The following is a 15,152-nucleotide window of genomic DNA, read 5'->3' on the forward strand; positions in this document are numbered from 1 at the left end:
TGCAGTTTGGAGGAGCTCGATGAACTGTTGTTATTCTCCTGACTGAGTAGATAAAATATCACAATTACGGCGATGTCTAAACTGCTGCATTAGCTCACACCCACTGACAGAAAAGTTGTTAGGATGAACATTTTTTTTTTTTGTTGTTGTTGTTGTTGTTTACAGTGAGTCTACATCGCTTGGCAGTGCTCTGTGGAGATTGAGAGTGCATCGAGTGCTTGGCAGTATAGGCTTAAGTATTATAACGTGGGCTGGTGCATTAATTTCTTTGTGTGGAGTGGAAACAGGGCCTGCATTGTGAAAGATTGTGTTTTTGTGTTTGTACTGTGGTGTAAGGTGATGTGTGTGTGTGTGTGTGTGTGTGTGTGTGTACGTGCAGTGCATGCCACTAGTTTTTTTTTTTTTTTTTTAAATGGTGGTCGTATGATCGAACCTACTGTTAAAGGGATGCTTGTTAACACACAAATAGCATTCAGATAGAAAATACATTATAAGGATAAAAAGTCATGGTCATTAATTCCTGATGAAGGGGAGGGAGGAGAGGGACGAGGGGAGGGGACGGAGGAAGGAGAATAAAAGGCCTTTTTCAATAATTAGAGTGGATTCCGTTTAGGAGCGATGAGTTCATATAATTATTCCTTGTTACTTCTCCTCCTCTCTCCTCTTCCTCTCCTCCTCCATTTTTCACCTTCTTGACATTCTTCCTCCCCCTCACACCTTTTTAGAGTCATCATTTCATCTCAATTTCTTCCGCTCCGTCCCACCATCAAGGAAAGTGCCCCAAAAAATCACAAGCATGTCAAGTCATCCGTACTGGCCCATCATCTACATCCCATTATTACCGTCTTCATCCCCCTCGTTCGTGGAGCGCGGCTTTCAGAGGAATCACCTCACATCTCTGCTCCTTCCTCTCCTTTAGTCTGAAAGTGAGAGGACGAGCACATCCTCTCCTCCTCCTCCTCTCTTGTCCCCCCAGGTTTGTCCACTCCTGGTCCTCTCGCGGCTGTCTTCAGCAGCTGGAGGTGCAGGGGTTGGGGTTGGGACTCGTCTCCAGACTGCCTTCTGGACTCAGCGGAGGAGGAGGAGACAGAGACGGAGACTCCAAGGCCAAAGTAGGGACTTGGGCTGGGGGTGCTGCCAGAGTCGTGACCTGGATTGGAGACACTGAAGCTGGGGCGGCGGATAAAGAATTTGCGGGAGACAAGGGGACCACAGCTCCACAACATCCTCCTCCTCCTCCTCCTCCTCCTCTGCCATCCCTTGCATCCCTTTCTCGCAGCAAGTGAACCAGGGCAGCATGCTGGGCACTGAGGGTGGCAGAGAGGTGAGCCGGGAGCGCGTTGAACCCAGCAGTGAGCTGCTCCACCCGATGCTCCAAGGACAGCATCTGGCGCTCCAAGTCCTCACTGCGGTCGTTGAGCTCCGACATGAGCTCATACATGACACTCTGCATCTGTGAGAGGCAGAGTATTCAAGGAGGGGAGGCAGATACAAATACATTAACAGGAGCATCATTTCTTTATTAAAGGTCACATAGAGTGGTCCTGTTGCACATATATGTTAGTTATGGAGGTCTACTTACATATATTAACTTGTTTTTATGGTCAAAAACCTCATATATGCTGTAAACTAGCCGATAGAAATCCTCTTTTCTGACGGTGTTTTTCTGCTGCGATATTTCAGAGTGAACTTTCACCCCCAGAAGACAGAGTCTTGTGATTGGCCAGTACTATCCAGCACATCCGTTCTCAGAAGCGCAGCGCCCCCCTCTGGAACGGCGGATGCACTGCTACTCATTATCAAAACATTGTTTTAACAGTGTTTAAAAATAGCTTCTTCACGACTCCCCGCCGCAGTCCCTTTTATGACTTTAAACCAGAGTCAGACCCAGAGTCAGAAGACACTGTTGCTCGTGAAACACCTCCACAATGGACGTTATTCTTCTTCTGCGGTTCAATGTACGCAAACCGGATGTGCCCGGACTACCGCCCGGAGCAGGACGATCGATTGTTCAGGAGAACCGCTGCTTACGTAACTATTACGGGATTTTCAGTGATCTCGTTGAGCCCCGAGATTACAATAAAACACAACGTTCTCAGCAATGGCTGAACTGTTTGTTTCGAACCGTCAGGGCTTCATAAACAAGGTAATGACGCAGATACACACTAAAAAAAACAGCGATAATAGGAACTTCTGGTCTAGTTCCGCTTTAAAGCTAGTTTATTAAAAAAAAATCCTTGCGTATGCAATGAAATAAGACAGATTCATAATGAAGCAAAAAAAAAAAAAGGGCAAGCAAAAGGTTAGAGAGGAGTGAATAATAAAAAAAAAAGAAAAGTCCATCAGGGAGTATGAGCTGGAATCATGAAGAGGCTGGAGGGAAGTCTCTACGTGGGCGTTCTAATGTTGTGAAGAAAGAGAGAATAAGAGACAAGAGAGCATGAAAGAAAGGCGGCCGTGTTCCTGCCTCGTACATCCTGGCCTCCGTAACCATGGTAAACGCACAAGTGGCCAATTGAGATGGAGTCATTGAGATGCTAAAGCTATTGCTCCTTGGAAAGACACACAGTAGCACCCACCATCCATCTTTTTTTCAAGTCTCGTTTCAAGGGAAACAAGAATCATTCTCCTGTTCTCTCTCTCTCTCTCTCTCTCACACACACACACACACACACACACACACACACACACACACACACACACACACACACACACACACACACACACACACACACACACACATGAACACACAAACACAACATTCTCACTCACACACCCACACAGTAACAGAAAAACATGAGCACCCCCCCCCCCCCCCCCCCCTCCCTCCTTCTCATTTCCTCTTCACTCGCTCACTCAGTCATCCCTCTTTCAACACTTTTTTTCCTGGTTGCTAGGCGACACAATGCCACATAAACGGGCTGGTCAACATGGAAACGCAGGACTGTTTTGGTATGGACGCTGGTATGGGTTTTGACTTGTACGTTAAAAAAAAGATGTGTGAGTGTACGGTGTGTGTGTGTGTTGTGTGTGTCTCACCTTTGAAAGGTCCACTAGTGTGTTGGCCTGATCGCTGAGTTTCCTTTGCTCCATTTTTACACTACGTAATCTGCAAACAGAGACACACACACACATTAAATAAACAAACAGACACACATACAAAGTTGAAACCTGCTAAATAGATTGGGCTCGGTCCAGAGAGCTGATCCCTCCAGGTCCAGACAGCGACACAGTGGAGCGGTCACCTTGCCAAATCCTGCCTCATTTCTACACCTGCAGGGCGTCACTGGATATGAATGTACTCTGAAATGTGCTCTGAAACACGGCAATTTTGTAACGCTGGTAAAAAAATATACACATATTTACCGTAGACTGTGACCTTAAGCACTAGAGTAAAACAAACAAGGTTGTGAATATTCATGAACCTTAAGGAAACAATTAAGGGAATGAAAGAAAAAATATAAAAAATTGAAGCAGTTACCTAAAATAAAGTTAATTTTCATTTAGTGAGATCACATTTGAGTATTTTCATGAATGGCTTTTTCCATTTAAGTGAACTGCACACTGATTTTGTAACGCTCCACCTCCAAATGAACTTGTCTCACCAGCTTTGTATCAGAAAATGTACTCAAATCCCCATGAAATCACCCCCGTCAGCCAGTCGTGCTTCAAGATTAACCTTAAAAGAGTCTCTTGACACAATCTTTTCAAGGCACTTATTAACGGTTTCAACTCCAGACTGAAGGAGGAAGCCAAAAAAATAAATAAAATAAAATAAAATAACAGGCAGCTTGACAGTGGCTTTAGGAAAACACTTTAGCAAAGCAACAATTCAGCGTCTCACTGTCAGTTATGGCTGTTCAAATATAACTGAACAACACTGTGAGAGAAATGAAAATGTCCTGTGTGTTCCTGTATTATATTACATGTTTTTGTTTCGATATGGAGGTCAAAGGTCCATTGTGTAGGGATTAGTGACATCTAATGGTAAAACTGCAGATTGTAATAAATGCACTATTCTCACTGGTCAAAAAGCTGTTTAAACTCAGCTTTAAACAGCTTTTTGTACTTTGTCCCAAATGACTCTGAAATGCAGTTTCAGTATCAGTCCTATACTGGTTCTGGCAGATAAAAATGGAAAGTCTGATATGATCACATCACTCACTATGCACTAAGTACAAATGTAAATAAAAAATCAACAAAATCATTTTAGCTGAGTCATGTTTGGGCTATAATTTGTTCCACAGGTGTAGTATTAAGTATTTGAAATGACAAACGTGGTGCTAACCGCATCATAAGTTCATAAATGGTTCTAAAAATGACTGTATCACACTAATATGATAATAGGAGTTTGTGATATCCGTATTCCTACATGAAAAAGTTATATCGTCCCATCTCTAGTTTTTATTGTGTTCAGCTCCAATTGTGAAAATTTCTTTCATTTCTTCTACATCTGCCTCATTTCTTCTCATCATTTCCAGCACAACGCTACAGAGCACAGATATAGAGATAAGATACATTTTCTCGCCGTTAGCGTAGCCTAACGTGCCATTTCTGATGGCCATGAATGTTTTTGGAAAACATTACCTTCTTACTACTTGGGACACCGTATTCATCAGTATTTTTTAAATTTCACTAATTTTAGTGTGAAATAAGCTAAACAAAGAACTCATCTGCTGAAAGCTTCCTCTCCAAAGTGCGTCATGTAATAACTGCGGTGGCCTTCGCATACCGCAAAGGATGATGTTCTTCTATGTTTGCGTGGAAAGCTTTTCATTTCATAACACAAAATGCTCGTCAATTCAAGCTCTTAGAACAGAGAGCGTGGCCACCGTTAAGCGAGGAAAATTAAATTCTGTTTATTTGTATTTTTCTGATTCAGATTGAAATGTTATCTCTAATCGTACACGCAGTCCAGGCCTCACATAACACAACACCTGTATTTGCCTGTAGTGAAGCTGCTCTTTAGCAGCTGATGATTCATTGTGTGTGTGTGTGTGTGTGTGTGTCTGTGTGTGTGTGTGTGTGTACTAGGGATTCATGCACTTCATGTGATTATCAGCATTGATTCAACCTGTGGGTGGATAGAAAGTACAGCTGATTTTTAAAGCTTTCATCAGTTCAGCAGCACTGCTGTGTATGTGTGTGTGTGTGTGTGTGTGTGTGTGTGTGAGAAGTGGCCTCACTGATGTATCGCCTGGAGAAACTTCCGCTGGTGTTTGCGGACCCTGGAGTGGTCGATCTTCTTCATCAGCTTTGTGTGTTTGTAGATGAGCCAGGTCTCCCTCAACACGTTAGCCGCTGCGTTCTTTATCTGCTCCCAGACAACACACACAAGGACACATAGATACACACATATTGTTAGCAACAGGCAGAGGTGGAAAGTAACAAAATACATTTACTCAAGTTACTGTACTGAATAGTTTTTTTTGTGTATTTTGTATTTTTTAAGTACAATTTAAAGCTCACATAGAGTGGTCCTGTTGCACATATATGTTAGTTATGGAGGTCTACTTACATACATTAACTTGTTTTTATGGTGAAAAACCTCCTAGTTTCTGTAAACTAGCCGATAGAAATCCTCTTTTCTGACGGTGTTTTTCTGCTGCGAGATTTCAGAGTGAACTTTCACCCCCAGAAGACAGAGTCTTGTGATTGGCCAGTGCTATCCAGCACATCCGCTCTCAGAAGCGCAGCGCCCCCCTCTGGAACGGTGGATGCACTGCTCCTCATTATCAAAGCATTGTTTTAACAGTGTTTAAAAATAGCTTCTTCACGACTCCCCCGCCTCAGTCCCTTTTATGACTTTGACACCGGAGTCAGACCCAGAGTCAGAAGACACTGTCGCTCGTGAAACACCTCCACAACGGACGTTATTCTTCTTCTGCGGGTTCAATGTACGTAACCGGATGTGCCCGGACTACCGCCCGGAGCAGGACGATCGGTTGTTCAGGAGAACCGCTGCTTACGTAACTATTACGGGATTTTCAGTGATCTCGTTGAGCCCCGAGATTACAATAAAACACAACGTTCTCAGCAATGGCTGAACTGTTTGTTTCGAACCGTCAGGGCTTCATAAACAAGGTAATGACGCAGATACACACCAAAAAAACAGCGTTAATAGGAACTTCCGGTCTAGTTCCGCTAGATTTCTGACCCCTTGTCATATTTCTACTACCCTCACACCACACACAAAGTAACAAAGTAACTTTTACTTCAAGTACATTTCAAATTAACTACTTTTTACTTCTACTTGAGTAATATTTCAACAAGTATTGGTACTTTTACTTGAGTACAATACTTTAGTACTTTTTCCACCTCTGGCAACAGGTAAGCCCTCGGCAGCTGAAGCACTCAACAGGTTTGTAGAACCCTGCTCTCTTTCACTTTACCCCCCCCCCCCATGCTCCGTTGTCACCCTGCAAAAATGAAACAAACTAAAAGAAAACAATACAACATCTTTCTCTTCTTAAAGGATGCCCTCATTCGCTCTCTCTACACACACACACCGACTTCCTTGCCAATGCTTTTCAAGCGTGCATAAACAGCTCGCTCCTTAGGGAGATTTGGCAATGAGAACCAACAGGAGTCTCATTGGCACACACACACACACACACACACACACACACACACACACACACACACACACACACACACACACACACACGCGCACACACTTTGTGTCTGTCTATAAGCCACATTGTGTTTTAGACTAACTCAAATGGACCACATTATCTTGGATGGTGGAAGGTAATTCAGCACATTTCGACGGTGGTTCATTAAAACCAATGATCCTCCATTTAATTATGACAACAAGCGAAAGAAACAACAGTGGAATGAGACGCTGCTCTTGAAGCCACTGTCGGAGGCAAACTCTCAGCCTCCTAGAGAAATGGAACTGTGTCATAACATATCACGTATACGGAAAGTGTTGATAGCCATCAGAGTCAATAGCAGGATAGTTATTTCTCTCCATTTTACTGGTCAGAAAAAGGCTTTTAGTTGATAGCATCTGAACGTGAGATTGCTGTAATTTAATAAAATACAGACTCAAAATGTCAGAGTAGGCTCCCGGTGGATTTCCGTGGACGAGCAGCATCATCAGCATCCTCGAAACACTGCTTTGCATCCATATCTGCTGCTGTGTATTACATGTGTCTGCAGGTTGCTATGTAATTACAACACGGAGGTTCGGAAAGCGTCGAGAAAGGGAGCGAGAGACATTCTGAGGACATAAATTGAATGAAAGACTTCAAAGAGGAGCCGAGTGGCGAACAAAGAACAATTATACCCCCCCCATCTGAGGAGCACAAAAGACCTCATGCAGCTTGGCTCATCAGCATCCATCCACCACAGTCGAGAACTGCTCACATGCATACAAGCCTACACGTATGTACACACACTACAGGCCATAGATGAAGAGAGTACGAGGTCCTGAGTCTTGCAGGCTTTTTTTTTTTTTTCAATAACACAGAGGAAGTCGTACCAAACGGAGCCAACGTTATGTAGATAATAACGATCCCCGCCGGCAGCTTAAGTCGTACTTCAAACCTGCCATATTACCAGTCAATTGCATCACAGTTATTACTTCAACGTGTTTACCGAGAGTTTATTCAAATATAGTATGTAAACCTTATGAAAAGAAAGGCAATGAAATAATAATAATAATAATTAAAAAAAAGGAAATATGTTTAGGGCCATGACAAATATGATTTAAATGTAAAACTAAAGCTGCAGTAGGAGGTTTATCCCATGTCCCTCTGTGTTTGTACAAACAGGATTACAGGGCTGCAAAAGGTCCTAAAGGAGCAGCAGAGAGCACTGTGTTCATATCTTGATGGATTTAATATACATTTTTTTAATCATTTACAAATACACACACGGTTGTAAAAGATATCTATCACCAGCGACGGTGAACAAAGAGTTAATTTGTCTGGATTATGTTGGAACAAAAACACAGATCGGCGAGTTTTAATCACGGCCCAGGTTACCGAAGAGCACATTTAATACCCCTCGTTTCTACAGGCACCATCGGTAAATTGATATGTCAAATCCTATTTATCATTTGATTAATCACTGCGGGGTAAGTGAAATATGATGAATGATGGCATCTCGTGTCCGTTGGGCTGCCTCACTGTGGAAATGTTCACGCAACATCTGTCCAGCGGTGCAGAGGGAGCCTGTTACACGGCTTCAGGACATTTAATTAAGTGATGCTACAGCTTCAACGTTCATTAAAATCCCTGAAACTGCTTCATGTGCAAACAACAGGGACACATAATACCGGATTGTTTGTGTTGTGTAAAGCCAATTCCCTACAATACACTTTATGTCTCCCCCCCCCCCCCCACCCCCACTTTCCCTCTGGGGTTTCTCTTAAAAACAGAGGTAGAGATGGCAACTCCATTAAGAGATATAAAAGACTCAACATGAGCTGCTAAGAATACTCCACGAGGAACCACGTGACGGCAGCAGCAGCCGTTTCTGGGCCATATGGCCTGTAGTTTGGCGACCATGTTGGGACCATATGGCTGCTTTGGGTCAAAGACTTGTTCCGGCTGCGTCCCTACATGACAAACCTTACGGTAAATGGGGGGGTTCCACACCTCAGCATGTTGGGCAGTTAATGACATACTGTGGAACATAAATCAATCTGTACAAATATTGTAAAGAAGGCATTACAAGCCTGGGAGGGTAATAATGGGCACTGAAACAGTATGGTAATTAAAGGTGCATTATGTAATAAATCTAAAGCAACTGGCCATAAAATCCTCCTAATATGTCACAGAGACTCAGGAATAATGTTCATGTAACAAACTGAACTCACCAACAACAACAGTACAGACAAAATATTTGCATTAAAAGAAATATTTTGCAGACTGCAAATCATGTTTATGTTTTGAAATCATGTTTTGGCATGTGGCGCCACCTACCGCCGTCTACCAATCATTGCAGTCAGTAGAGTCTCAGCTGCCGAGCAACCACGGGTTGCCACTTACGTCAGAAAACCAAACCTAAAAGACCTCGGTATTTTGAATTTGAATGTAGTAACTGTTTTTGGCCACATTCTTACATATGGCACCTTTAAAGCTTTTTGAAATAATTCTGCTCCTGTGAACACAGATGATGCAAACGTGAGCAAACTGGGCTCCGTCAAGCAATACTATCAGTGCTGTCCACTACATGATACAGGTGCATTAAGAGGAAAAACATAGACTCAATCTCAATATCAGACCTGATTGAGGGAGCGTTTTTGTGTATACACTGGCGGTGCAGGGGCTGATGGGGGGTAAGAAGTGTTTGTCCCATCAAACTGCTGCATGACTGGGTGAATGGCAAAAAACTGTAGTGTAAAGCAGCTTTGAGTGGTCATCAGTGCTGTATACTGTAAATAGAGACCATTTACTGTATTTTTGAGCAGCATTGAAAGTGTTTTCTGGGCACTTCTTTGTGTTCTCAGTCGTGCTCCAACCTACTTGTGGCTGCCTCGCTTCGCTACTTTTACTCGAATGTGCATGTTGGCATCATGAATTAATTATTAAAGCTCACATAGAGTGGTCCTGTTGCACATATATGTTAGTTATGGAGGTCTACTTACATACATCAACTTGTTTTTATGGTCAAAAACCTCCTAGTTGCTGTAATTGAGCCGATATAAATCTCTCCTTACTGACGCTGGCCCCCAGCCGCGATATTTCAGACATAAATCTCACACCCAGAAGACCCAGCCCCCATAGAGCCTTCCCAACTGTCTTGTGATTGGCCAATACCCGGAAGTGACATAATCAGCACACCAGCTCTCAGAAGCGCAGCTCCCCCCTCTGGAACGGTGGATGCACTGCTACTCATTATCAAAACATTGTGTCAGAATACACTGTCGCTCGTGAAAAAACCTCCACATCGGACGTTATTCTTCTTCTGCGGTTCAATGTACGCAGCCGGATGTGCCCGGACTAGTGCCCGGAGCAGGAGGATCTGCTGTTGAGGAGAAATGCTGTTTACGTAACCAGACCGGGTTTTTTCAGAGATCTCGCTGAGCTCGAGATTACAATAAAAAACAGCGTTCTCATCAATGGCTGAACTGTTTGTTTCGAAACTTCAGGGCTTCGTAAACAAGGTAATGACGCAGATACACACTGAAAAACAGCGTTAATTGGAACTTCCGGTTCTAGGTCCGCTTTAATATTAAAAATAATGAACTTAATTCATTTTTTTTAAAAAGCAGAAAGAGAGTATTCTTTCCCCATTATTTCTGCTGCAGGGGTGGAAATGTTTTCTCTCACAGTCACTCTCACTGACCCTTTCAACACAGTGGGACTTTAATGACCTGTGTATGTAATTAGTAATTATGGTGCTGGGGACACAATTGTGCCACCAAGAAGAGGAAGAAACATAAACAAACAGGCCAATTACCCCGGCAACAACCTCTCACCCCATTCATGCGGCCACACATTCACACAGCGTTTGCTGCTCTGACCATCTCCTAACAGGCAAGGAACGAGTCTCACACACTCACATGTGTGCACCTACACACACAAAGAAGGACAGACACAGACACAGTCACATATTTTTCCTCACATCTAAAGCAAAAACGCTGAGGGGGTTCACTAAAGAATCTAACTCGTGACGCGTTCGCAGCGCTTTTCACGGAGTTAAAATAATTGCATCTGCACTAATAAGGATCCATCTGGCGTGAGTGTGTGAATTGAAAGGCTTTCAGATGAGAAGTTATTTTTACCGTGCGGAGTGAAAGCTAGCAAAGAAGAAAATCTTCGGGGGGGGGGGGGGGGGGGGTATTAGACTGCTCCCGTTTGGCCGGTGGTGCACTGCATCTCCTCCTTGGCCAGAGAACAGAGTGCACTCTGAATATTCACGGGGGGGGTGAAACTCTGATTATGCCACGGCAACATCTGATAATGCATCACGATTAACCAGCGGTTCGATGTGGACAGCGAGTGCACATCCGGAAACACAAATGTACATACACAGAGCTGACATGTTCAATTTAAAAAAACGCTTGACATAAAAGCACTGTCCACAGAAACCGACTCCATTCAACTCCAGTTCAATAGGCTTATTGCTTCAATGAGTGGCGTTGTATTGACATTGTACGGCGCTATCAAATGGAAGGAGACACCACTCCGCCCCACGAACTTAGCACTGACAGTAAAGGCCACATTATACTTCACCGACTGCGTAATGCGTTATCCGTCTGCGTCACCACGGAGACGACTCGAGCCTTTATACTTCTGCGTCGTGGTGACCGATAGGCGCTGCAATTTCCCACCCGATCAGTAGGGGTCGCTACGCAAGGTTGTTGTGCTTTTGGCTACAGTGAGCAATGGCGTACGAGGGAGAAAGACTGTTGTTGTTGAAACAGCGGCCGTTTGTCACTTTTCTGTGTCCCGGAACGCAGTTTTAAGATAATTTGAGGCGAGAAATTGGCCATTTAGAGTCTAAACATGTGCTGTGTGTGTGTATAGATATGACGTATTTATAGTTCGGCAGCGACGAAGTCGGCGGTGTTCAGCTCCGCCCCCTCTGTGGTCGCTCGGTGCTCACTGTGAGCCGGCACAGAGCAGCTTCGCTCGGCCTGTCCTGAGGACCAATCGCAGCCCTTGCCGTCTCCGTTGTCCCTTGACGGAGTGACGGACACTTAAAAAATATTCCGTGCACCCGGAGACGACGCAGAGGCTCTTCGACAGGTTCTGCGTAGACGCAGAGGACTCTGCGTAGCCTACGCAGAGCACTTTACGCAGGAGTATAAATTGGGCTTAAGTGTGTCCTGCTTTTTTCAGCGTCTCTGTGAATGTCTGGGGGCAATATTCTGACCAGATGGATTTCCAGCAGCGCTCTAAATTAACCAGTACTTCAGCCAACGTAAACCGCATGCGCCGTGCCGGCACTTTGAAACACACCTTCAGCTCCGTGTGCAAGGACACACACAAAAAAGAAAAAAAGCCCCGGCATCAAACACGAGCAACTAAACCTCACACGCATAGTTCAGGATATTAACTCTTATTTAATTAACAACCGTGTTAATCCCATCAAAGAGAGACAGAGAGAGAGAGGAACACTTCACTTCAGTGAACGCTGCACGGAGAATTATCCCTGCGCACTGAACTTTAAACCGTGTCTTTAAAGCACAGCGTCCTCCCCGATAAGGCGATTTAAGCCACTGTGCCACTCTGCGTCTGAAACATGTGTCAGACATTTTAAAGACTGCCACGCAGATTTCATTCTAAATATCAACTGCGCGCGGAGTTGGCGCGTGCGTGCAGATTTATCGGTGCTGCCCTGTTCTCCGACAGCGTTGACAAGCACAAGGACATTAGCAGAAACACAGTCTGCTGAGCTAACAGCTTCACTGATTGGCATTTAATTGACATTCTTGTTAATTCTTCAAAGGGAAGAAAACTCATTTCATTGATGGAGAAAGCCAGTGTGTGTGTGTGTGTGTGTGTGTGTGTGTGTACATGAGACTGAGTCTACCATTGCATTATTCATTATAAAACCTTGAGTGATTGTACGCTCTTGTTACGGCGTTATGGAGGAGAACGGCCCCAGCCATGTAAATCAAAGTGCATACAACAGCTTCAATCATTGGGCTCTCAGTAATAGAGGGCAGGAGACAATTACCACTGCATTAAACTCAGATCCCTTTGAAGGAAATGTCAACACACAGCGCGGCGTATTGTGCTGAATGAAACTACTCAATGGCACCTCCCTTATTGGATGATGAGTGTCTTTGATAAGACACTGATTTAACACTTTTGGCTATTGCATTCAATTAAAAACATATAATCAAATCTCTATCCATCCATCCATCCATCATCTACCGCTTCATCCTCATATAATAAAATCATTGAATGAAATTTTATCTCAGCTTGTTATGGCAGAATAAAACTCTAACATATAGGCATTAATGCAGCTAATGCTGTTGTTGATACGAAACAACATATACTTACTAGACAGACGTTCAGCTAGAGGTAGCCCAATTAATCTGTTGCCATTTTTTTTTTAAATAACTGTCTGATAAGTTCTTATTTATATACATTTAAAGGTGCCATATGTAAGAATGTGGCCAAAAACAGTTACTACATTCAAATTCGAAATACCGAGGTCTTTTAGGTTTGGTTTTCTGACGTAACTGGCAACCCGTGGTTGCTCTGCAGCTCAGACTCTACTGACTGCAATGATTGGTAGACGGCGGTAGGTGGCGCCACATGCCAAAACATGATTTCAAAACATAACCATGAGTCTCTGTGACATATTAGGAGGATTTTATGGCCAGTTGCTTTAGATTTATCACATAATGCACCTTTAAACTCCGAAAATTCATAAATGCTGCTAATTTATTACAATTATATTATTTTTCATGTGACAAAGTTGAGTAGCGGCATGGGATCATGAGCTTCAGCTCACTTTCTGATTAAGTGACTGATCCTCTCTGACTTTTTTTCCCAAAGCGGTTTTGTTTTCCACCTCTTTTTTTTTTTCACCACCCAACAAGAAGCTGTTTTTAAACAGCTTGACATTGATGTGACCACTAATCAGTGCCTTCCACAAACACAACACGTCCCGTACCTATTGCAAAGGCGGCATTTCTTTTGAACGAGGCGTTTATTGTGAAATATTTGTGGCACCAACAATTCAGTGGCTTCACACTGAAGAGATCTGGCCTTTTTATCGAGTAGCGTTTTAAAGTTTATGATTTAAGGTGATTTTCAAAGTCAAAACACTTTGAGAAACAGTGCGGCAGCTCTGCAAAACAGATGATGTCATTAAATGGCAAAGAATAAAACAGTCCGTTACCTTCGATAAAAAAAAACCCCAAAATAGATCTCTATGGCAGTGCTCGGCAATACAGACCACAACTGTTGTTCAACTCAAGCTATTTTTGTCTTTATACTGGTCATCAAGAGACCTGCATCAGTCACAGTAAAAACATATTGGTCGACCTCTACCTAAAAGCCCATGGCAACAAATTAGAAGTCATAAGGATTCCTGCTGAGCTGACAACAAATATTAGTACAGAGTTTCACAACAATCCAGTACAGGAGGTACTGAGATATTTTAATCTACTGACAGATTGATATTGAGCTAAAAAAAAAAGCAAAGACAAAAAAAGTTAAGTTTGACAAATCCCTTATTGTTACTTCTTCTTACGCTGGAAAAACAATACATTTTTTGTACCAACAACTGTTGTCAAATGAAGTGAGAAATCCTTTTAAAGTGAGGGTAAAAATCTTCATTAACAACTTCTGTAAAGCTCTCTCTTTCACACACACACACACACACACACACACACACACACACACACACACACACACACACACACACACACACACACACACACACACACACACACACACACATGCACAGACAAAGGTGTTAAATACAGGAAGACGTGGTGACGGCTTAACTGTTAGAGACAGATTAATTAAGGCTCCTCTATCGATATTTCATACCGACTGAAATTATTGATCATTCTGCCCTGTTTAGTTACACAGATATACCCCACTGCCATAATGTACCCTACATATTTGATATGGGAGCTATTTTTAAAACTTGGCTCTTTCAACTATATGAAAAATTGAAAAGGACTAGAGGGGAAAAGGAGGAGGTGAGGAGGGAGGGAGGGAGGGAGGGAGGGAGGGAGGTGGGCAAGGAAAACAGAAAGCAAAAGAAGGAAGGAGAGAAGCTGACGGATGAAAAGAAAGTGACCGAGAGAAGTGTTTACTGTAAAATGTCAGACGAGGGATGAAATGGAGGGAGGGGGAGATAAGAGATGGACGGAAAGAGAGGAGGATGGTAAATGAGGGCGCTGAACAGAAAGAACGAGAAAGGAATGACCTTTTATTGCCTTTACTCACTCAAAGAACACGGCACTGGCTCATAAAGATACACAGTGATAGTGGGCTGTTGTGGTTGGGGAGGTTGTGTGTGTGTGTGTGTGTTCTTGTACTTGTGGCATACTGAGGACCAGTGAGGGTTTTTAACCAACAAAGTGAGGACATTTTTACAAAGTGAGGACATTTTGGCCGGTCCTCACTTTGTTTTCATTGAAATCACTTCCTTAGGTTGTAAACATGCTATAAGTCTATAGAGGTCATCAATTTGGTACAAAAACCCGTTTTTCAAGCCCTGGT

At 43.2% G+C, this 15,152-nt stretch overlaps 1 protein-coding gene across 1 annotated transcript in view; it reads right to left on the reverse strand.

Moving 5' to 3' along the window:
• Positions 1–1,009: 1,009 nt before the first annotated feature.
• Positions 1,010–15,152, reverse strand: part of kcnn3 (potassium intermediate/small conductance calcium-activated channel, subfamily N, member 3) — a gene marked incomplete at both ends in the record, with an annotated part of 63,684 nt that continues 49,541 nt past the window's right edge. Inside the window, 3 exons of the mRNA XM_083910643.1 lie at positions 1,010–1,453; positions 3,040–3,109; positions 5,187–5,314. Of these exons, the coding sequence (XP_083766769.1) occupies positions 1,010–1,453; positions 3,040–3,109; positions 5,187–5,314 (642 nt within the window). The remainder of the gene's footprint in view (positions 1,454–3,039; positions 3,110–5,186; positions 5,315–15,152) is intronic.

Source organism: Microchirus variegatus (assembly GCF_963457635.1).
Source record: "Microchirus variegatus genome assembly, chromosome: 1".
Lineage (NCBI taxonomy): Eukaryota > Metazoa > Chordata > Actinopteri > Pleuronectiformes > Soleidae > Microchirus > Microchirus variegatus.